General features: G+C 40.5%; 1 protein-coding gene across 3 annotated transcripts in view; it reads right to left on the reverse strand.

Annotated features, from left to right (window-relative positions):
• sgsm2 (small G protein signaling modulator 2) overlaps positions 1-25,417 on the reverse strand; it is an 86,925-nt gene that overhangs the window by 40,913 nt on the left and 20,595 nt on the right. For all 3 annotated transcript variants that reach the window (XM_029171414.3, XM_029171413.3, XM_029171412.3), the window contains exon 3: positions 7,387-7,555. In XM_029171414.3, the coding sequence (XP_029027247.1) occupies positions 7,387-7,555 (169 nt within the window). The remainder of the gene's footprint in view (positions 1-7,386; positions 7,556-25,417) is intronic.

Consider the following 25,417-nt stretch of genomic DNA (forward strand, 5'->3'; position numbering starts at 1 on the left):
CCACAGTGTCACAATGTTAGCAGTTCCAGTATGGGGTGAGACACTCTTTAATCAAGAGCATAGTTTTTTAATTTGAGAGCGAACTTTAGCGATTTAATGTTTTTGTCATGCTTGCTCTCAAAACCAGCACTCGCGCTCAAATTCTCCTCCTCGCTCTTGGTTTTTGCTGCTCAGTCTTAATTCGTCTTTCGCTTGCTTTCGCTTCTACGACGCGAGATAATCCCATCAAAGTCATGAGCCAATAGGAGGCCAGGGCTGTTAACCAAAGACATGATGCTTACTTTTCCCATGCGGAATAGACGCAATGAGAATGTAAAAGGAACACGTGACGGTATTTTGGTTAAAACTCTAATATAAAGCAGTAATGTCACTTATTATGAAAATTATCAACATTGTTCAGCTATTTTGTATTTAATTATATCGTTAAGTGTAGTAATTGAGTAAGCTACTTTAACACAATTGGATAAAAAGCATTAACAATCCAACATGATTTTTATTTTTTAATACGATATTTGTTTGTCCATGTAGCTCTACGTGGGTTTGAGCACAATGAAGGAATAAAGAGACATCAGACCATCAGTAAAGCTGTGATTTTTGATATGTTTAACCTGTTTAGCAAAACTGTTTAACTTCATCGGAGCACGGGGCCTCATGCAGCGCCCGTTTATTACACATTGTTTCAATGAGTGTGAAAGGGAAATTAGTGATGTTAGGAGTTAGGGAAATATGACGTATTTTCTGAGCTGAGCAAAGTCCAAGGGCACTTGATTCTCCACAGACAGATGTCAAACAAATGTTTCATTCAATTCCCCACACTAGCCGTGAAAAAGGTGAAACGAAACGCAGAGAAATAAATACATCAGTGGAGGATCTGCACAGAAAATCTGCCATTGTTGACGTTCACTTCAGCTGGTGTCAGTCCTGATCCACCGCCCCAGATGATCTGCAGTAGCAACTGATCACTTCTCAGTATGACTGGTTAAATCAGTTTAGCGATTTAAACCTGGTGCTGATGTTGTTGGGCTTGACCTACACGTAGACTTTACAGGGTGACAGCTTCATTTCAACAAAATATATTATAATGTAGTTCCATTTCTCTGTCAATTCTAATGGCAGCCAACGTAAGTAACGTAGTGTAAGGTAGTGTGAAGTAATTTCAATTCTCTGTAGATCCAAAACAAAACATATTGTAGAAATTAACGATCAAGTTGACTTCGACTTTTTTAATACACAGACTCTGAAATACTTGTTCTAAAGTCACTTTGCTTCTCTTCAGCATGGGAAAAGTAAGCATCATGTCATTGGTTAGCTGCCCTGGCCTCCTATTGGCTGGTGACTTCTGATAGCATTGAGAGCAAGCAGCAAGAACCGAGAGCGAGGAGGAGGATTTGAGCGGGAGCGCTGGAAATCTGAGAGTGCGAATACAGATTTGAGCGCGAGCAGAGTAAATCTGAGCACAAGCAGAGACATTTTCAAAGTGAAGGAAGGGTTTTGGCTATTTACTATTTTTAAAAAGATCATGTGTTAATGCGTGTCTATAAGAACAATAGAGAGAAAGATGATGACAGGGAGGATACATGGATGCTAAAGAGACAGGAAGGGCCTATAAACCCTCACACTAGTTCCACACAGAGCTATATACCCTGTATGTGTCTATACATGTGTATAAGACACCAATGACAGGACTGCTCCGTGATAAACCCACTTCATTCATTGTTTCTCTGATCCTTTGGACTGTGGTTATGAATTTCATGGACAGAATCTAAAGGGGTATTTAGAACTGTCTGATTTTTGCAGATGATCACCAGCACATAATTTTCAACATGAAGGTTGTTTGACTTTGGAAGTAAATTGCTGCCCTAAGAACATCTTCCACGTAACCATATGTGCAATTCAGAACATCTGATGTTTTTTTAAGAAGAAATAAATATACTTTTGGGGTTTAACATATTCTTATTTGTGGTCTTTGTGCGTTCTTGGTGTATTGTTGATTATCTATTTGTAGCTTTCTGGAGTTTAGCACTTTTTCTTTATGGATGTTTTTCCAATAAATAACTTAATAACTATAAATGAATAACTATACAGTTGGCAGTATAGAAGGGTGAGGTTCTTCTAGCTGTCCATAATGTCCCAAATGTCCAGTTTTTCAGTTAGTGTTCATGAGTCCATGAGTGGATTGATATGGAGGGGACTGACTTTCATCTATACACAGTAATCAGCCTTAATGGTGTGTGGCGCCATCTGGGGACCTAAATATCTGACAGATGAGTGAAAGAAGCTGATAGGATGATGACAAAAAACTGTTTTAATGCTTCTCTTGATGGTACATGTGACAATCCAGGCCCCCAGCCTTTGGTGGTGCTGTTGTCCTCATTTGTTTGTTGTTTGTTGTCACATAACTTTCTGTTCTGTATCCTGTTCCTGTCAAGTCTAGCCGCTGCAGCAGCTGTCATGATGCAGCAGCACAAACACAGACCGCTAAGCTTTAGGAAACATTCAACTAACCAGAGAGACAAGTGTGACAATGTAAATTTAGGATATACCTATTCTCAGAACACTATACCTTTGTGAATGTCCCTTTGGGATGAATAAAATTCCTCTAATCTACAAATTATGAATGTTAAAACAATTACTATATGTTGGGCAAAAGGAAAAATGGTAGCATACAAAGAAACGCCTGAGGGCTGCTGTACAAACCAAGGCAAGGGATTAAACTGGGGTTTTCCACACATCCTACTTCAATTAATCCTTGACATGGTGGCACAAAGGCGGGATCAGTTAAGTTCAGTCTTGTTACCATGAAGATGTATTCTGTTGCCTGTGTTGTGATTAAACTGGATTAAATTAGTCCACACTCCGAAAAAGAAGACTAAAAGAAGCTGAACTAAATTACTATGGAAATGTATTCTCTGAATTTGGTTTGATGAACATCGCTACATCTACAGCCTCCTGTAAAGATTCAGTTAATAGTTTCTCTGGCTAAAATTTGTAATTACATTAAAACATTTCTGTGTCCAGATATGTTTGTTCTGTCATAAACCTGGGCTGTTTCTGTGTTTTTTGGTTTGTCATGTTCATTTCCTGTTTTATTTTGGCGTTCCCGGTCTTGGTTCCTGTCTGCCTTCTGCCTCAGTTCGGTTCACTTGTCATGTGTCATACTTTCTTTTTTATTTTCATGCACTTCCAGTTCTGTCCTGTCATGCCTAGTTCACCTTTGTTTCCTGTCATGTGATCACCAGCTGTGTCCCATCATCTATCACCTCCCTGCATTTAAGCACCTGCACGTCCCTTTGTTCTCTGTTAGTTAGTTTTTGTCGAGCACCCAGTTTGTCTGTCTTCCAGCCAACTCAATGTAAGTCTATGGTTCTGACTCGTGCCTGTTTTGACCGCGTTTGCCTTGTCCTTGCCTGTACCTCTGCTTGAAGATTGTGTTTTCTGATTCTGACGATTGCCTGCCATCTTGGTTTATGCCAAATAAACCTGGTTCATTCCAAGTCTGTATCCTGAGCTGTGCGTTTGGGTCTCTCTCTCCTGTCCGCTCACGATGAGCCCTGACATGTTCTTAAAGACGCATTAACTGATACAAACAGATCAAATAATCACATTATAAATTTCAATAAAAAACAAAACACTAGTATATTTTAAAGCTAATAGACAAGCTGAACTGTGGATTTTCCTGTGTAACATATTTACTGATGATCACGTCTAAAGGTCTGTTAAACAACACTTATCCTGCATCTACACCAACCTCAACTCCACTCTGACAACTCAGAGTGAAGCCCAGGACACAGAGTCGCAGTCACACCCCTCTGAATGTTCTCTACAGCCGGCACCCACTCTTAGTCTTAGTTATCACATAGAGACGGTGTCTGCTCCCCGACCACCAACAAGTCAAAGAGGAGTGACTTACCAGAATTTAATAATCATCAAAACGGTTCCTTTTACAGAATGAGCAACAGTAAGTTAATAAAGTGGTGGTTTATTAAATATCAGATCTCTCTCATCTAAATCCTTGTTAATAAATGACTTGATAAGTGACCATCACATAGATCTGTTCTGTCACACTGAAACCTGGCTGCAGCAGGATGAATATGTTCGTTTAAATGAGTCGACTCCAATGAGTCACATCAACTATCATGTTCCTAGAAGCCTAGGTAGAGGTGGAGGAGTAGCAGCAATTTGTAACTCAGATTTATTAATTACTTCTATACCTAAACACAGTTATAACTCATTTGAGAGCCTCACTTTGAGCCTTTCTCACCCAGACTCAGAAGCCAGATGTGTTTTGTATTGTTTACCGTCCTCCTGCTCCATATTCAGAGTTCTTAACTGAATTCTTATCTGACTTAGTTCTTAGCACCGATAAAGTCATTGTAGTGGGAGACTTTAACATTCAGGTAGATGTTGATAGCAACTGTCTCAGTACTGCTTTTAACTCCTTAATAGACACTATTCGTTTTACTAAGCAGGTAAATGAACCCACTCATTGTTTTAACCATACCCTCGATCTTGTCCTGATATATGGGGTTGAAATTGATAATTTAATAGTTCTTCCCCAAAACCCTCTGTTATCTGACCATTTCTTATTAACTTTTGTATTTAGCACAATTGACCTTACAATAGCTGGAAAGAAATGTTACTATAGCAGATGTTTATCTGACAACGCTGTTGCCAGATTCAAGCAGATGATTCCATCATCTTTTGCCTCAATGTCTTGTAGATACACAGAGAACAGTCACCTTAATCCTTATGAACAGGTTGACTGTCTTGTAGATGATGCTGCAGCTTCTCTACGTACAATGTTTGACACAGTGGCTCCTCTGAAGAAGAAGGCAGTGAATCAGGTTAGCTCCATGGTATAACTCAGATCAGCAGCCTAAAGCACAGGACCCGACTACTAGAAAGGCAGTGGCGTTCTAACAAAATAAATGTAAACTGCATTGCAAGGAAGGACAGTCTAATAAAATATAAAAAAGCACTGTGGTGGAAATTTTCCATTAAGAAGCAGATGAGAGAGTTGTCCTTTTGTGCGAATTATTGAAATAATAAAGAAAATAAAAATAATCGGGAAAGCAAATAAAAAGCATGGATGTTGATCGTGCACATCAACAAACCAAAAACCAGCTGGGGAGATCAGTGCACACACCACGAAGGTGTGATGCAAAGAGCCCACGATCCTCAAGTTGCTTCCGCCTTTTAACCCCTTTCTCTGGCTCTGGTGGAATGTCTCTCTGCAGCAATGGAATTGTTTGTGCCACTTTATCTCGCTGTGAGTGAGAATGTTTGCTTTCTCACTTCTGCATCATCATGTCTTGTTATCCAAAGGAAGGAACACAGAGCTTCCAAGACAAGATGCATTCGCTTTAACAGCCTTGGGTCTGGTGGGGAGTCAGATAGGATGAAGTCAGAGTCCGGGTGTAAAAGACAAACATATATCATAAATTATTAGTCAGTCAAATGGAACATCAGATGTTTAGACTTGATGTACAACAGGGCGCAAGAGATTAGTTGTTTGTGTAAGAATGTTCAGTTCAGTATTGCACCTAACCAGCACACGACAAGTGTGTTGGATAAGAAATAGCACAAAGGCAAACATTTTTCCATTACAGCACTTTGTGCTGCTAGAAAAACATTTTATTCCTCCTTAATTGAGGAAAACAAAAACAACCCCAGGTTTCTTTTCAGCACTGTAGCCAGGCTGACTAAAAGTCATACCTGTGTTGAGCCTACCATCCCCTTAAATCTCAGCAGCAATGACTTTATGAACTTGAACTACTTTACTAATAAAATTATCATCATTAGAAAAAACATTCAGCAGCGACTTTTTCCAAATGACAGAAGGCACTGTCTAGATCCATCAACTTTAAATACAGTATACCAAATCCTCTGTCTTACCTAGACAGCTTCTTCCCCGTAACTCATATGGAGTTAACCTCAATAATCAACTCTTCCAAGTTGTCCACTTGTCTTTTAGATCCAATTCCAACCAGATTACTCAAAGAAGTTCTACCTTTAATCAGCTCGTCCATATTAAATCAAATCAACCAATCTTTCCATTTAGGCTATGTACCACAGGCTTTTAAGGTGGCTGTGGTCAAACCTCTATTGAAAAAACCAACCCTGAACATAGAATCAGGATTAATGAAACAGCATTGGGATGGTTTAAATCCTATTTCTTGAACAGATTCCAGTTTGTTCATGTTAATGAGGAATTCTCCACATGCACAAGGATTAGCTATGGAGTACCACAGGGTTCTGTGCTTGGTCCAATTTTGTTTAGCCTATACATGTCTCCTCTAGGTGAGATTATTAGAAAGCATTCTATTAATTTTCATTACTACGCAGATGATACTCAGCTATATATGTCCTTGGAATCAAATGAAACAGATCAACTAGTCAAAATTCAGGGTTGTTTAAAATACATCAAATCCTGGATGTCATGAAACTTCCTTCAACTAAATTCAGATAAAACTGAAATTCTTATCGTTGGGCCTAAAAACCCGAGGAAGGCACTATTGTGTCAGATAGCCACCCAAGATAGCATAACATTAGCTTCAGATTCTACTGTGAGGAACCTTGGTGTCATCTTTGACCAGGATCTCTCTTCTACATCATACATTAAACAAATCTCCAGAACCGCCTACTTTCATCTTAGAGATATAGCTAAAATCAAACCATCCTCTCTCAGAGCGATGCAGAGAAAATGATTCATGCATTTGTTACCTCTAGGCTGGACTACTGTAACTCCTTACTCATAGGATGTCCTAACAGCTCCTTAAAAAGCCTACAGCTTATTCAAAATGCTGCAGCCAGAGTTCTGACAGGACTTAGAAAGAGAGATCGCATTTCTCCTACATTAGCTTCTCTGCACTGGCTGCCTGTAAAATGTATCAATCATGAATCAATTCAGCCACTGCTTCTGACCCAAGCAACATAATGAACCAGGATGAGTTCATGAAAAACAGGTCAAAGGATGTTTCACTGATCTTGCATATATAATGGTGGTGAAAACATTGGCAGCCAAATAGTTTCAGCTAATTTTTTACTTAGAACCTCATTGGCTTCTTTCTGTGGACTGTTTGTAAACCTGCAACTACATCTTGAGGATTGAGAATCTGTTAATCTCAACATAGGCTTCATGGTTTAGATGTTCTCATTTAGTAAACTTAAAGTATTGAAAAACATACTGTGCATTAAAAGGCAGTGCAGTGTGTGTGAAAAAACACCCTACAGGTAATCATGGTGTTACTGTTGTGTCTGTGGTGCTCAGGTGGTTGCACCAAATCCTGACTCCTGGATGGACAAAGAAAACTGCCACAAAAAAGGATATAAAGGCACATTATGATGTAGTTTAGCAGCAGCAGACAAAAATTATTAGAAACTAGCCTGGTTAAATCTGCCTGTTGCTGGAGCTGCTCCTGCACCTTGTGGCAAACCTCGCCAGCAATATCATACACTTTGCCAACTTTGTTGAAGAGGGCGGCAATCTTGTCACTGCGGAGAAAACCAGCTGCTCGTCTCTTCAGCAGGTGACTGAGGCAGGACTCGATGGCAGCTGGGGAAAGAGGGGGATAGGAGTAGTGTTACTGGCAAGAGAAATGAGCACATACTGCAGAAAAATGTGGGAAGAAAATAACTTTCATTTAATTTTATTGCCATTTTTGAAAAAATACTAATATCTGCTGTTAGCTTCATGGTCATTGGTTCTGTCTTTGTTGATCTACAATACTGTTCGACCAAAATATGAGTTGAAAAAAGGTGTAGTTATGTGGATTTACAGATGGACCAGCCTACATACAGTAAAGCAAGATCCCCACTTTGATATAGTTAATGTGTAGCTTACAAGTGTCTCCTGAGAAGTTAGAAAAATTAGGGATGGCTAAATTGGACTCTTTACTCCTCCTTCTGGGGGGGGTTCACTGATAAGCGCCTGAGAAGTAGAAAGCACCTGTTAGTTACCAAAAAAAAACATATTGAACTAATCCATCGGTGCTCCGCTGTAGCTACTGAAACAACAGCATTTTGTCAGGACTCTTCTTTTTTCTTTCCACCAGTGGCTTTGTCTGAGTTTTCCTAATGGCCTTGCTTTAGAAGAAGACACACCGACTCCCAACACCTGTTGTCCTGAAGAGAAGCACAACTGCCTTCTCCAAGCCTACACTTTGGTAGAAATCAGTTAGAAAAGCCAGTTGTAAAATAATTACTCTTGGACTAATCTCCCTGCTAATAAAAGTGAATGTTGAAGAGTTCATAATGTTGAAAGGAAATGACCAAAAACATAACAATAAGCATGAGGGTCAAACCAAGTGATGCTTTGTTAGAAGCACACATCCATGGCCAAACCTCCGGCATCCCGTACTGAAGATTTCTCATCTCTGTACCAGAGTCAATATTGTGAATCTGAACAGAGGACTCTAATAAAAAGCTCAACACATCCTTTTTATTACAACTTCTGCACTGAGGCATGATATTGTAAACACAAGTGCCCCAGGGACACAAGACACATTTGCAAGAAATCTGAGGTAGATATCTGTGAACCAGCGCATTAGCTCAGTCATCAAGCATTTGGTTATCAAATGCTGGGGGTTTCACTGTAGTGACCACGGGAACATTGTTAAAGGAAGTAAAGGGGGGTTTACTGCAGTCATGTATATCAAAGACCAGTCAACAGCTCATGTGGGGGAAGAAGAAGGTAGGGGAAGTTAAGAGTAGATGGAAATCTGTAAGATTTGTTTTGAGAAAGAACACCCGCTTCGGATGTTATCAGCCATAACAAATAGGCTGATCAGAACTTATCAGCGCATTCGTATGGGCCAGTAGGTGCCTGCTCTGCCCCTACTGACTCTGCTGGTTAAATCATCCGAGCCGTGATCAACCTTACGGATAAATGACAATGACCTACTGCACCTATTCACCGCTGCCAGCAGGTAGATGGGCACCTACCGGCTCATACGTATGGGCTGATAACCACTGATAATGACCATTGAATGGCGTGATAACGTCAGAAGCCGCTCAAAAGAAAGTCTTGTGAAAGTGAACAATGGGGAGAAATTAGCAAGTAGGGGAGGAATCAGGGATCTGTACCCAGCTGTCTCTGTGTGAGGAGCTTTGATCCATCAAGAAGACATCATCTCTACAGAAATCCAGGACCAACAAAAGCTGAAAGTTGACCAGCAGCAGACCCACAGTGGGGGAGAAAGGACACTCTCTGACCTCTCTCTGACCTCTGTGCAGGACACAGACCAAGACTCTCACTAACTGCTCCTTCCAGGAAAAAAAAGGATTTTCTTCCAGTAGGTGTTTGTTGATTACAGGCACCAGAATCAGAACAAAAGAGACAATGCAAAAAATGCTCAAGAGTGAAGACGGGAAGGTGTTGGTGACTGGGAGATGAAAAACAGCTGCTGACTCTTCAAAGGACTGAAGGTGATGGAAGTTTACACCAGCCGGTGTGAGAAAGGTCCATGAAAAAGAATGAAGGAGAAGACAACAGCACTGCCAGAGCGATCAGAATCATAATGACTGTTCTAATCAAGAAGAACCAGATCTAGTAAGATCCAGAGCAAAGGATTTTCATCAAAATCATCTAAAACACAGAGACAGCAGAGGACGACAGGTCAGAGCATAGAGAAGACACAGACATGAGCATAGAAACATATAGAGAAAGCATAAATTATTAGGATGTTTCTCGAATCAATACTAAATTTCAACAGTAAATTTAGAATGAGTAGTTTTTATATCCAGACTATTTATTTATGCTCCACAAGTTTTTGAAAAGAAATCAGTAGGATTTAATTGAATTTTTAAAAAGATTTATAGGGAGAGCATACATTTCAGATTGATAAAAAAATAGATAAATAACTAAGTTTTTCTATAGGGCATTTTCATCCCTGAGTGAGATAATGTAATAATGATAATGATAAAAAGGGATAGTAATTATGACCAGAGACCAGATTGATGTGGATGTTTACTGAAACAGATAACATCTAAATAGATTTTACTTGAGTCTCTGAGCCAAGGTTCCATTGTTTAACACCTCACCCCCACCTAGTCTGTCCTCACACCAAAGGGTTAATTAACTTTAGAACCATATGGAACTGTTTTCATCCAGACAGTCCTGGCGGTTTATCAGTGATTACTTACTGAATGTGAATCTAGCGTATTCCTGTTATCTCTGACTCACGTTATTGGGATTTGCTATAACTTTACAGGGTTAATTTGTGTTATGTGGCCAGATTATTTCCTCCGGAAGGTTTACAAAAAGATTGATTCTATTATATTATATTTAACATCTTTGTGAAATCAGGTTTCGATGAAGGGTGAACCTGGGTTATTCCAGGTACACATGCTAACATCTCTTTTCTTTTAAGCACAATTGACTCATGGGTTAAATCCATGTATCAAAAGGGAGGAGGTATAAATATTTGTTTGTGAATTTTACATTTTTTGTGTTTTGAAAGTGGTTCTGATTTCTCATCCAATATTAAGAGTTGAAATAGACTGAATATCATTGATGTTAACCTAGACAATTTCTTCTGAGAATGATAGTATTGGTTTCTAGATGACAATCAAAACTGGATTAAAAATACATTCAAATTAAATTAAATCTTAAAATTGGTGACCAATGACACAAATGCAAGTATAAGAAGCCACATTTTCAATCAATCAAAAACATAAAATAAAAATAAATAAAAGTCTCAAGGTACTATTTACCAGCAATTATTTAACAGCTTTAATCTCCAAAGCTAAGGTTTGAAAACTAAATGATTAGATCCTTCAAAACGATTGGTTTTGAACTAAACAGAAGTCAGATGTCAATTGTTTATTGATGTTCATTTTATTCCTTCAAATTCCTTAAAAATGCATTAGCTACTGTTTTATTATTTTCACAAACAAACATCTAAAATGATTCTGTCTTATATAATTGTCATAGAAGCCATAGTAAGACCTCACAGTGATACTTTCTAAGATACTTTCTGCTTCACATTTTTATAATGTTTATAATATATATAATGACTACAGTAACAACATGGTTACTGAGACTATTCCACAATAGCTTTTAGATCAGTTTTTGCTTTTACTTTGAACATGTGTTTTACAGGATTTATAGTTGTAATGAAATGTTTCCTGTTTTCACTTGAGAAAGTTGCTTTGGAGTAATTCACACTAAGAAACTGTTTTTCTATTTCTATTTTTCTAACACTAACACTTACTAACACTAACACGAAACTAACTTTTATCAGCATTAGCTGCTACTGCTTTGTGTCATTGATGATGCCATTTATGTACAAGGTGTAACTGCTTTTAGTTTTCTTGTTACAGTTTTATACTTTTAAGCTTCCCTTGACGATTCTCCCCTCAAAGCAGGAGCTGACCTGACCTACTGTTTTGGACCACAGATGAATAGAAAGTTGATGAAAGCGTCATCAACAATGCTTCTGCTAGGGCAGAATTGCTGACTGTGGACGATTCAGTGGAACATAAACTTCAACTGCTTAAATGTCTACAGATTGGGAAACAAATCAACATTAAAAAAAAAAAGGACAACAGAGATGGAATCAACAGAAGAGCAACATCGGAAACTCCTTAAAGATCCATGCACACACTTTTTTCATGCTCCGTACTGCTAAAGAATTGGACCTTGATGTCTCAGTAAGGTGTCTGTAACTTTTCATGCCAAAAAGTTTTAAGCTCTCCTCCACGACGCTCTATTTTTGAGTGTGTCGGAAGCTAAACTGATCGCCACACCCCTTTGAGGAAGCGCATAGCCATGGGAATCAAACGTCACGGTCACTGAATCCATTGTAACAGTGACACTGGCTGACTCGTCCTCGTAGTGGAGTTCAACCATACGTTTGATCCAAAATCTGACTCTGAAGTCGAATGGGAGGCTGTTAAAGTGGTTACACTTCAACTGGCGCAAGGTACGTCTAACTGGCAGATTCACGTTTAATTTAATTTGATTTATATAATACGCAACTTGATTAGCTGCTAACGCTAATACTAATGGTTGCAAATTAGCAGCCTGAATTAATACAACAAAATATTCATAACCCGACTACAGCTTGTTTGGGAGCATAGCTTGATAAACTAATATAAACTCATTTTTACATGTTTTTTTATTTCTCCTTCTGCTGTTTTGTGAAAATATTTTTTCTATAATGGGATCTTCAGCTGCAGCTTATATTTTGCCATATTTGTCTGTAATTAAGTGCCAATGTAGGAACAGTGAATGCCTACAGAGGCATGGTGTGACAGCAACTATTGCTTTCAAGGTATTCCATGTGTTTATTACTTTTATTAATAAATTAAAATTTCGATAAATCTTAACTCAAGACGCCTGAACTAGTTGCCAAACCTACTGTCATGTATGGTTGATGATCCAGGACTGGAGCCAGTATGATTGAATGTGTATTCATTACAGAACACATTTAATATACAGTATATCAGACATTTACACATGCATGGAATAATCAGTATCTCAGAAATTCCTAAAAAACTTTAGAACATTTTACTATTTATAGATTAATCATAATGAACCTGGGAACTCTGGTTTACAAACATAGTTTTGTTTCTAAATATATATTTCAGTTGGTGCTGGGGACTTCGAGGGCGAAGAGTCCAAGTCATCCCACCTTCCCTGGTCTGGATCAGGGCAGTGTTTCCTGAGGGACAAGGCACCTATGTTGTACTTAGACCACCTGTGAAATACCTAAATTATTGGGTTTTTTTTGGCAATACCTCAATAAAAGCTGAAATATTATAAAACATTTGTCTGTTTTCCCTCATTAGGTATATACATACAAAAATAGTTCAGTGAAACAGCAATAGTCAAAGCCAACTTTATTTTTAACCAATGCACCAGCGCTATAATGCTGGATAAGTTACCGTCACAGTTCAATTTGCAGACCACAAAATGAACGGGTAGGATTCATAGTTATGTTGAAAGCATAGTTTCTGGAGTGGAACAGGTACAGTCATAGGCAGTTAGCTGGGGAGATGTGAGGATCTTTTTTGTCTTCACGTGTTGGAAGACATCGGAAGCAGTGCAGCTGCTGTACAGATGGAGGATGCAGCTGTTTTCCTTGACACCACTCTAGAAGGTATAAAGAATAGAATAGCAGATTAATGAAATGACCAGTATGTCCTATGTATCTCACAACCTTTACAGATTTAAACAATAAATAGAGGTAGTTAGATCAGTTTTAATGTTGTTTGGAGCAAACACGTTTTCAACTTAGCTTTTATAGAGCTGGTTTGTTAAATCTTAGCATGACATTAATGACCTCCTTTCTGTCAGGTTGCTCAAATTCTGCTCAGAGGGCAGGTGGGACAGGGATGTTTACAAGGTCCTCCATAGAACAACCTGAGTCCAGCAGGACTTTATTGAAGATAGTCTCCATCACATTTTCCACATTTCCACATCTGCTCCAAACAACTAGAGTTACAAATTATCGTCAACAAACTAAAATATCAAAATAAGTTGACCAAATGCATACAGAGTAAATACATAGACAACAATATCGATCAGATTATGAATACCACAACTACTGAAATGTGAAATGCAATATCTCTGTCAAATAAAACTGCATATTGGCCAACAAATGATTATACTGCTGTTAAATGTACATACCTTTGCTCCTGAGGTGAGAACTCTTCCTCTCTTCTACAAGGTAGCCGCGTGTCAGTTTGAGAAGCAACCTCCTCGCGTTTCGGTAGCTGGCATGAGTCAGCCTGTATAAAAAAAAATGTCACGTTTACAGCTAAAGTAGCTGACCAGATAAGCAACAACACACATGTCAGACTTAGATAGAACCTGCCATAACCCAAATTCACGGGTCTACTCGGGCTACAACATACAGACGACAGGCTCGGTAGTAATTAGAAACACAGCTGACTCTCACAATGTACTAGCGCTAGCGGCTAACGCTAGCTGCTAGCGCTAGCCGCTAAAGCTGCGCTACTATCGCGCTAGCGGCTATAATATGAGCTGAGTGAATGACCTCAGTACCACATATCACACGATTCGAACCGGACAAATGCTGAAGAGGCTTGGACTCATCCAAATTGCGTGCCAACGCAACGGTTCTAGCAATTAGCATTCCTTACACAGGAGGGAAGCTACATTATAAACAGAGAAAGTTCTGGAGTACATACATCAAATAAGTATCAAGCATGTACTTACGTTTGGGGAAGAAGCAAGTGGGCGCTTCTTCAACCTGAGTGACTTCTTCTTCTTTTGTCTTTTAAACGTCAGGTGGCAACCAACTGAAAGGTGCATTAGCGCCACCTCCTATGGTAGACTGCACATTGAGTGACTTCTTCTTTTGTCTGTGACTGGAGGGACTGGAACTAAATGTTTCAGGTACATTTAGGGGTCCAGGTTTGTCTGGGGGGGGGCGAAGCTGGTTCTGTGATTGGTCAGCGCAAATGCAGACGTATCCAGGCCGCCAAATTTGAAACGATGGTTCTTGAACCAGATTGGATAAACTCTCAAAAATGTGAAATAAGTAGGGGGCGTACTTCTAACACACCAGGAGTGTCTTAATATGACCCAGGGAGTCGAAAAAACGTACCAGAATGTCCAAAAAGTGAATTTTGCATGTGCATGGACCTTTGAAAAGAACAGGTTTAAGGAATCTTCTGTGAGTAGGGAAACCATGTTTCCCTCTATGAATGTGTACGGGCACCAACAGAATATCAAGGACTTAAAAGGGAGACAGACAGTAAATGGATAATAACTTCAAATGTTGACAATAATTTCCCAGAACAAACTGTTCTGTACCTGTATTTTTGCTCATCTGTACTGCTGTTGTGAGAGGTAATTTCCCCACTGCGGGACTATGAAAGGTTTTCTTATTCTTATTCTTATTCTTGTTTGTATGTTTGACACTTGGAGTCAAAAAGGGAGAATTGTGGGAAATTTTGTGTCGTCATAAGATGCTGTGCCTCTGGCTGAGGGTTATTCCTGGGGGGTCATCAAGCATTTGGTTATCAAATGGAGGGGGTTTCACTGTAGTGACCATGGGAACATTATTAAAGGATGTAAAGGGGGGTTTACTGCACTCATGTATATCAAAGGCCAGTCAACAGCTCATGTGGGGGTTTGTAACTGGGTATAAATACAGGTCTTGTGTCTTCAGTCCTTCAGTGGATACTTTGTAAATAGTGAGATGTGCCTTAGGACTTAGATGTAATTGTGATCCACTCCGTGTCGAGTAAACTTTGAGACCGTTTACCACACTGATGATCTCCGGTTGATTGCTTTATGAAAAGATTTCCACAACACATGTCCCTTATTTGTGATTGCTGTGTTAATGGTTGCTGGTAATGCTGGTAATCCTAAAGCCTGATGGTACAAACAAAAGTTTGACAAAATAATAAAGCTAGCTGAGCATTTGACTTGTCATATTTTGTAGTGTTTTTAAAGATTATAGTGTGTTCATGACACTGACACATGAACACCAAATATTCAAAGCAGCTTAATTCAGGCAGATCAACATGGTAACATACATAGAAGTATTCTTACTGTCCCTGTCTTACGAGAGTAATTATATGTAATGAAGTTTTAGCTCAAGTAGAGGTTCACAGAGAGTGTGTCGTTTTGAAAATGAAATCCATTACAAGCACAGAATGTGAACAAACACGCCCCACGTTGTGTTGTCTTCCACCAATGCCAACCAAGAAAAGTCATGCTGACTATATGAGCCTAGATATGCCTGGGGTATAGGTCTGACTTTGCCAATTACTGTATGCTACACATCTTTCATACCAGCAGTGGCCGGAGAGGAGGACAAAAAGGCAGAGACAACCTGAAGATTTTGTGATCTTTGGGCTATACCCCGGCGGTGTATGCTCTGATCTCCCCAGCTGGCTGTGTGTGTGTGGTAAAAAGGGCAAGTGGATGCACGGCTTTTGTGTATGATTATTCATTAATACAAAAAATGGCATTAGGAGGGCTTCATTTACCTGTTTAAAAAGTTACATTTGATTGAGTATGATGTTGGCTGAATGAATTAACACTATAAAAGTATGTATGCATAAAATTGGAAAAGTCTTACATACAGTCGTAGCACTTAAAAGTGACCACCTTTTTTACCGCAGTACGTGCGCGTCGCCAGCGCGCCACGGGTGCGTCCCCGACTAAGGATTTTTAATCCTACAGCAAGCTGAAAAAAATCAGGGTGCTAATCTCGTTTTAACCACCAGGTGGCACATTAAGCACAAAAAACGATGTCATGGTATTGTATCATTAAATGTAGAGTAGTTCATTTTATATTATATTTAATTTTTTTTATAAATTTATTATTATACATAGTATAGATTATTATGCGTCTTTGCTCGCTAGTGTGGGCTAGTGTTTGTTGTCAATTGCCGAAGATGCTGATGTTTTTACACAGTTTTCAGGCCAGCCAAGAGACACAGTCCCTCCTCCAGCCAATCCAATAGAATAATATAAGTATAATAACATAAAATAGGAATCTATATTTATTCATCAATCTGTGTTATAAATGTATTTTTTATGCATATTTGTACTCGTCTTCTGGTTTGTTGATCATGAGAAAAAATGCAAAACAAACTGGATTTGTTTCGTTTCGTCCTCTCTTTATATGAGCGACAAACGGAATTCAAGTGTTGTTGTTTTTTCGACACAATGCACGGAGTTGGATTTAAAGCTGATTTTTCGTTTTGAGAAAAAAGCAGAGAACGAAAAACTAAGTCGTTCTCTCGTTATAGCATCTTTTAAGGTTAACCAAATGCTTAAAATTTACTCCGACCGCAATGACCTATAGTTTGCTCTGACTCTGAATGAAAAGCCCGAGTGACAGATGATGTGTCCAGGTAGAGCTTAACCAGAAATGTATGCATGTGATAATGCAGGCAACGAGAGAATCGGGGAAGTGGCGTCAACGTCTGAAGCAGACAGTGATGTGACGTTCCAACGATGGTGCTGAGGAGCCACTTATTCATAGGCAGATGACTTGGATCAAGTTGTCAATGCGCGCTAGTGTTTGTTGTCAAATGCTGATCTTGCTGCTGCCTTTATACAGTACGTCCTCGTGTGTAAGTACTGTGTCGGGTCTGTGTACGTTCTACGTTTGATTTCCCCCTCTAGAATAAATCAAGCTGTTTTCTAGGTAAATTGTCCAGAAAATAAAATAAAAAAAATCTGCTTCCTTATTTCTCTTGATATAAGCGAAAAACGGAATTTAATCACAGCACCGTGTTAAAACCAAATAAAGCTGAAATAGAGCTGAAAACAGTGTTTTCAAAACTAGACCTGAAATTAGATTTAAAGCCGTTTCCCGTTTTCTCGTTTTGTGGAAAAAAAGATTTTATTCTGGGGGACAAATCAAACAGTTGGAACATACACGGACCGTTTTCCGTTTCTCGATTAAAAAGAAACAAACGGCATTTATTCAAAGCAGCATGTTAAAAACGAAAAAACGAGCTGAAAAGATTTAAAGCCGCTTTTTGACTTTTTTTAAATGCTCTTCTTATGGTATTTCACACAAGTCTGGCAGACTACCACTGCTAACTTGTAGAGAATATCATATAATAAAAATAAATAAATTGTTTCTCTGCCTGCTACAGCCTCGGCTGCGTTGGGTTGTTAGTGTCCCTTTCACCTGTACCATATAAAATGTGTTCCTACGAAAATGATCAGCCGCTTTCAGAATCAGAATCATTTTTATTCCCCAGGTTTGAACAGGGCAAACATTATTTTTATTTACAAAAAAAAATTGAAATGTTCACATGTGATTTGTCCGCTTTGATGTAGACAAAACTCTTGAAAGCATTTTACTTTACATTCCGTTTATTTCGTTATCCCACTTTCATATGTGTCTGATAAATAAAAATGGGCGGGGCCATCCACGTCCCGTAGCAAAGGTAAGCGCTGACTGTGGGGGCTGGGCGCATCAACATACAGGACAAAGACCTGTGTTCCTCTGCTACAACCTCCTCTTTCAGCCTGTTGTAATTGCAAATGCTGCACTGAGCTCTCTTTTACTTTGATGAGTTTTGTGTCTACATGAAATCAGGCAGAACAACGTCCATGCGTGTGTCACGCTGAAAGCAGCTGGTGAACCTTTTGGAAACATGGCTCTAGCTCTGCAATGACTTTGTGGTACAGGTGAAAGGGAAAATAACGAAATAAATGGAATATAAAAAGGAAACGCTTCGCTTTCAAGCGTTTTCTGTTTATATATTTAATGCACATTTATTAAAACTGTACTGTCGTTTTTTCGTAATTTTTGGTGACGTTACAGTGCAAACCGTATGGGATTTTTTTAAACAAAAATAATGTTTGCCCTGTTCAAACCTAGGGAATGAAAACAATTCTGATTCTGAAAGCGGCTGATCAACTTCGTAGGAACACATTTCATATGGTACAGGTGAAAGGGGGACTAACAACCCAACGCAGCCGAGGCTGTAGCAGGCAGAGAAACGCAGATCTTTGTCCTGCGTGTTGATGAGCGTTTCCCCTTCCCCCAGTGTCCCTGCTCTGGGACGTGGATGGCCACGCCCACTTTCATTCAGGAGACGGACATGAAAGAGGGAATAACGAAAGAAACAGCTGGTTAAATTTGTAGGAACATGGCTGTAGCTCTGCAATGACTTATTATGTGGTACAGGTGAAAGGAGTAATAATGAAATAAACGAAATTAAAAACGTCAACGCTTTCAAGCGTTTTCTGTTCACCCAAACTTGATGGGTGTACTGTCATCTTTTCAGAAAATTTTTAGCATTTGCATGTTGTTGTAAATGAATAACAAAATTAACAAAATCTACGTTTAAAAAAACTGTGAAGAGTTCCGTGTCTACATGAAAGCGGGCAGAACAACGTCCGTCTATGACTCACTGCCGAAAGCAGCTGGTGAACCTCTTGGGAACATGGCTGTAGCTCTGCTAAATAATACAGGCAGCCTATCTTGTATGCGAAAATATAAAAATGTTCAGTAGTTACAACTCTTGCTTCCACCGGGATTCGAACCCGGGGTAAAAAATTGACACGTCAAGGCTGTTAACAATCAACAAACCATTACACCACACAGGCGTGGTGACGTAGTTCTACATGGGCCTATATAACATAAGTATAAGACAGCCTCAAAAAGGCCAGTGTGGGGGCTGATCGTCACCTATAGGCCAAATAGACGCAACACAGCTCCAACGCGCTAAAAACCCGGTGATACCGCGCTGAAAATGCAAACAGATTGCCGTAAAGGCTGACACATTGAAGTGCTACGACTGTAAATATGAAAAGTGTCCTGAGGGTTAAACATTTTATTTGCTCATTTACAAAGGATGTAAATAAAATGATCAGAGGCATCACAGAAATAAAAAACACTTATACCTCCATCTAGGGGTTAAGGGGTTACTACTGGCTGTTAGAGTAGAAGCAGTAAGTAACTAAGCATATTCTCAGGGTTAACTTGTTGTGACTGGACTCTCTTTCCCACCAGAGGTTGCTATCGAGCTCGAGCTTACTCCACGGTCTGTCATGCAGTGTTCCTTTATTACCTTTGTTTACTAGGCCAGTTTGAGACTGTGATTTTTGTTACTTTGGTAGACCTGCATTTTCCTGCTTCTGCAGAGACTCTCTTTTGGTTTGATTTATTTTCTTTGTAGCTGTAATAAACTTGTGAATCTCACAACACTGAGCTTCCCTGGTCTCTGCATTTGGGTTCTGCACATACCTAGTTTCTGAGAGCGCATAACAGTACACACTAGCCATTATGGACCCAGCAAAACCTAGCGTTCAGTCTGTGGCAAGAGCACAGGGTGTTCATTTGGAACACGCCATTCAGCAAGCCGTCGCGTTGGTTGGATCTACTCGGGCCCTTAGAAAGGTGTCAGGCAATCCTGGCCACCATTAGCATATTGCGTCACCTCCGGTTATTGATGTTTGCTGCCGCTACGTGGGTACGCCATTACTCTCCGCTCTTTTCTTCACTGTCATTTGTGCTTACAGGCCAAACGGTAGTGTGGAGCGTCTTGGGGTCTCTGGAGGGAGTGTTGGAAAGTGCTCCAACTGGGACCCCATCGTTCTTCTGGGAGATTTCAATGCCCACGTGGGTAATGACAGTGATACCTGGAGAGGCGTGATTGGGAGGTCATGTTGCTCGGCCTCCCTACTCCGTGACAACTCAGAGCGGAGCCCAGGACACAGAGTTCTCTACAGCCGCCACCCCATCTTAGTCTTAGAGACTGTGTCTGCTCCCTGACCACCTAAGCTATACAATCAGTGACTTACCAGAATTCAAAAAACATCAAAACGGTTCCTCTTACAAAACAAAGTAACAGTAAGCTAATAAAGTGTGGTTTATCAGATCTCTCATCTAAATCCTTGTTAATAAATGACTTGATAAGACCGTCACACAGATTGGTTCTGTCTCACTGAAACCTGGCTGCAGCAGGATGAATATGTTAGTTTAAATGAGTCGACTCTAATGAGTTGCATCAACTATCATGTTCCTAGAAGTACAGGACGAGGTGAAGGAGAAGTAGCAATTAAATTTAAGATTTAATAATTACTCCTAAACCTAAACATAGTTCTAACTCATTTGAGAACCTCACTCTGAGCCTTTCTCACCCAGACTCTAAAACTCAGAAGCCAGTTGTGTTTTGTATTGTATTATTATCGTCCTCCTGCTCCATATTCTCTGAATTCTTATCTGACTTAGTTCTTAGCACAGATAAAGTCATTGTAGTGGGATACTTTAACATTCAAGTAGTTGTTGACAGTAACTTTGTCAGCACTTATTTTAACTCATTAATAGACACTATTGGTTCTACTCAGGATGTAAATTAACTCACTCATTGTTTTAACCATACCCTCAATCTTGTCCTGACATCTGGGTTTGAAATTGGTAGATCATAGACTGATTTAATAGTTCTTCACTAAAACCCTCTCTTATCTGACAATTTCTCATTAACTTTTGAATTTACCATAATATACCTTGCAGCAGCTGGAAAAAAGCAGATGTTTATCTGACGACGCTGTTGCCAGATTCAAGCAGATGATTCCATAAAATTTTTCTAGTCTTGTAGCTACACAGAGGAGAAAAGTCACCTTGATCCTTATGAACAGGTTGGTCTGTCTTGTAGATTATTAGTTCAAACAAGCAGCAGTCAAACTAACCAAGGAGAAGACCAAGGAGAAACCAGAAAAAACAGCCGGAACAAAACGATAGAATGAGTAAGTAATATATTCGACCGTTTATTGTTTTAGTTTGCACTGTAAGGTTTGAGCACAGTTACAAGCTGCTGCTTCTCGTGTTGTGGACTGTCGGGTATAGCATTAGTTTGCATTGCTAACGTTAGGTTAACTTGGCTAGCAGCAACCCTAATATTAATAAAATAATTAATTTCATCCTTTTGCAGGTACTATCGGCTGGTCGTATATCCTCACAGAGACTCCGTGAAGGGACAACCATCTTGTTTTTCCACCCACTAAGAGCAGATGAAGAAAAGAAAAGGGGGGGGGGGGCTCTGGAGTGCCTGCCTGTGCCCAGAGGGGAGTCTCCCCCTCGAAAACTGCCCCTGCTCAGGTGGGGCACTGCCTGCCCTAGTGGCCCGACGCCCTCTGGTAACTGCTAGGGGGGGGGGGCTTGTCTTGTGGGCTACCCAGGCTGCAGTCTTCATTGGGCCCTGGGTGGCGGTTGGCCCTCACTGCAAAGCTGCAAAGTATGTTGTAGGACTAGTAAACCGGCTGTTCGCAACACAACCTGCGAAAGTGTACTCTCAATGGCAGGGTAATAATAACAGAACAGACCATGAGCGTCCATGAGCGGACGCTCCATGAGCGCCATCCATGAGCGCCTGGCGGCACAAATGAACCAGCTGCTAAGGGATGGGACTCACCCTGAATGGCTAACCGAAGGGCGAACGATCCTGATAATGAAGGATCCCTAAAAGGGTACAGTCCCATCCAACTACTGTACCGGCCAAAAACCTGCCTCTCCACAACATGGAAGCTCATGTCAGGCATCATCGCGGCTAAGATAAGTGGGCACATGGGTCAATACATGAGCGAAGCACAGAAGGGCATTGGTAAGGATACCAGAGGAGCCAAACACCAACTCCTGGTTGACAGAACAATTGCCCAAGACTGCAGAGTGCGACACACCAACCTGTGCACAGCCTGGATCGACTACAAGAAAGCCTATGACTCAATGCCACACACATGGATCAATGAATGCTTGGAGCTGTACAACATCAACAGAACTCTAAGGGCCTTCATTGCAAATGATGAGATTGTGGAGAACCACCCTTGAAGTCAATGGGAAGCCACTTGCCCAAGTATCCATCAAATGTGGCATATACCAAGGAGATGCACTGTCCCCACTGCTGTTCTGCATAGGTCTGAACCCCCTCAGCCAAATAATAAACAAGACTGGCTATGGATACCGACTCCAGAACGGGGCCACCATAAGTCACCTCCTCTACATGGATGACATCAAGCTGTACACCAAGAGTGAACGAGACATCGACTCGCTGATCCACACCACCAGGATCTATAGCTCAGACATCGGGATGTCATTCGGGCTCGAGAAATGTGGGAGGATGGTTACAAAGAGAGGCAAGGTAATCCACACAGAAGGGGTCTCACTCCCAGAAGGAACAATAGTAGACATTGAGGACAATTACAAGTACCTTGGAATACCACAGGCAAACGCCAACCTTGAACAGGCAACAAGGAGTGCAACAGCCAAATACCTCCAACGAGTAAGGCAAGTCCTAAGAAGCCAGCTCAATGGCAAGAACAAATCCCGGGCAATAAACAGCTACGCCCTGCCAGTGATCAGATACCCTGCAGGAATAATAAGGTGGCCAAAGGAAGAGATACAGACCACAGATGTTAAGACACGAAAGCTCCTCACCATGCATGGAGGGTTCCACCCCAAATCCAGCACCCTGAGACTGTACGCTAGCCGCAAGGAAGGAGGCCGAGGAATAGTGAGCGTGAGAGCCACTATCCGGGATGAAAAATCCAAGATCCATAAGTACATCAAGGATAAGGCCCCGACAGATGACGTGCTGAGTGAATGTCTCAGGCAGTGGAGAACAGAGGATGAGATGCTGAAAGAGGGACCATCATGGGAGGACAAGCCCTTACATGGGATGTACCACCGGAACATAAATGAAGTGGCTGATCTCAACAAATCCTACCAATGGCTTGAAAGGGCTGGGCTGAAGGACAGCACAGAGGCACTCATCCTGGCTGCACAGGAGCAGGCCCTGAGCACCAGACGGATGAGACCACCTGCGTGGGGTGAGAAAGGAGTTTATATACACACTCTATTCTCACCCTCCGCGGGTGGTCCCATCCACTTTCCAAGCTTGGGTACACTAAAATATGCTATAATAAATTGTTATACACTGTATATTATAACGTCTGAACATACATATACACATTGTTATAAACACTATAGTCTTGGCTTTTTAAAGCAACCACTTTTTTTAACTAAAGTACGCCACCACGCAACAGGTGCATCCCCGACTAAGTATTTTTAATCCAATCCAATATGACTATATAAGTATAATAACATAAAACTGTTGGAACATACACAGACTATTTTCTCGTTTCTCATTATAAAACTGACAAACAGAATTTAATCAAAGCAGCATGTTAAAAACGAATAAACGAGCTGAAAACAGTGTTTTCAAAACTGGACCCGGAATTGGATTTGAAGCCGTTTCCAGTTTTCTCGTTTTGAGGAAAAAACGGAAAACAAGAAAACGACTCGTTTTCTCGATTTTTCCCAGCTTTTAATCTAGTGGGGAAATCGAACTGTTAAAACGTACAGGGGGACCGTGTTGCCCTGCTGCCCAGTCTTTGTTGATTTCCAAATGTTAACGGTTATACTGGATGAAAACGAAAATAAATCCTTCTGCTCTGCAGCATAAACCACTTTAACCACTTTTAAGGTGTGCGTGAGAACAGTTAAACCAGTCAGATATAGCCAATGTTGTTTAAACAGAATCTCCAACATTTTACCTGAATGACATTAATCACAATATCGGCACAGGCTACACAGTGGATTCGGAACTCGTTCTGCGTTGTAAACACGGCACCTGATGTTGGTTCAGTCGCTAAAGCAAACTTCACATCCCTTCCCCCAAACTCCGTATTGGCACAGAGACATGATGACATATTGTCACCACTCAGTTGAGAAGTCTCAATTGAGAAAAAGCTCAATTGGAGATCGGGCACCATGATCAGCTGCGCCTATGTAGGCTGTGGGACACCAAAACCTTTCACTTCACTTTTTTTAAACGCTCCTCTTTTTTTTATTTCACACAAGTTTGGCAGACTACCACTGCTAGCTTGTAGAGGATATTTTATAATAAAAATAAATAAATTGTATTAAACTCTCTATGGTATGCCAGAACACCAAGAGTCAGGAGATCTCCGACTCATTAGTGCAGCAAGTTGTTGGTTCTGCATATATTGATTATGCATAAGTAATAAGGACTGTTTTACACTTATATACTGTAGCCGAAGACAAAACTCAATAGGAGATCAGACAATTCGCTCAGCTGCACCTAGTCTGTGGAATGCTCTCCCAGAGCACACGAGAACGCCACAGACTACGACAGCTTCGTAAAACTTATTTATTTACCACAGCTTTCAAAGTCGGCAAAATCCAGAGTCACTCAGATTTTTTTTGCGACATCTGATTCTCCCGCAGGAATAATATCATAATAAAATCGAACGCTGTACGTGGGAGCGCGCACTCGGTCTGTCTAAGCATACAGCTGCTTATTTCGGTTTTGAACTGCCATAACTTGGAAATACTACTATACTAAATACTACAATCGTCTGCTAAATAATACAGACAGACAGCCCTATTAGTCATTTGTTATTACCTTGTAAGGCAAAAATTATCTACAACCAACATGATCTACTTATAATCAGAACATATTACGGACAAAACATTCCAGATTCCGCTATTGAGCTACCAGGCTACACCACTTGGCGCCACGACTGAACAGCAGACTCCGGTAAAAGCAGAGGAGGAGGGCTCTGTGTGTACGTAAAAAATGGCAGGTGTTGCAACAAAGTGACTAAAGACAGTCATTGCTCACTGTATCTGACTGTCAAAAAGCAGACCCTTCTAACTGCCAAGGAAGTTTACCATCATCATGGTCACAGTGGTGTACATACTACCAGATGCTAATGATAACCCAGGTATTCAACTTTTGCATGCTAACATTAGCAGCAATCAGAGCATGTACCCGGATGCTGTGCAGATTGCGGCTGGGGATTTTACTCTCACTCCCCACTTTCACTCCCCAAACTCCACCAGCATGTTAAGTACGCAACCTGAGGAAAAAAAAGTCTACTCCAACATTAAATGGGGCTACAGGGCCAGACCACTACCCCCAAAACTTGACCCCCACCAGTTTG

This window comes from Betta splendens, chromosome 13 (genome assembly GCF_900634795.4).
Source record: "Betta splendens chromosome 13, fBetSpl5.4, whole genome shotgun sequence".
NCBI lineage: Eukaryota > Metazoa > Chordata > Actinopteri > Anabantiformes > Osphronemidae > Betta > Betta splendens.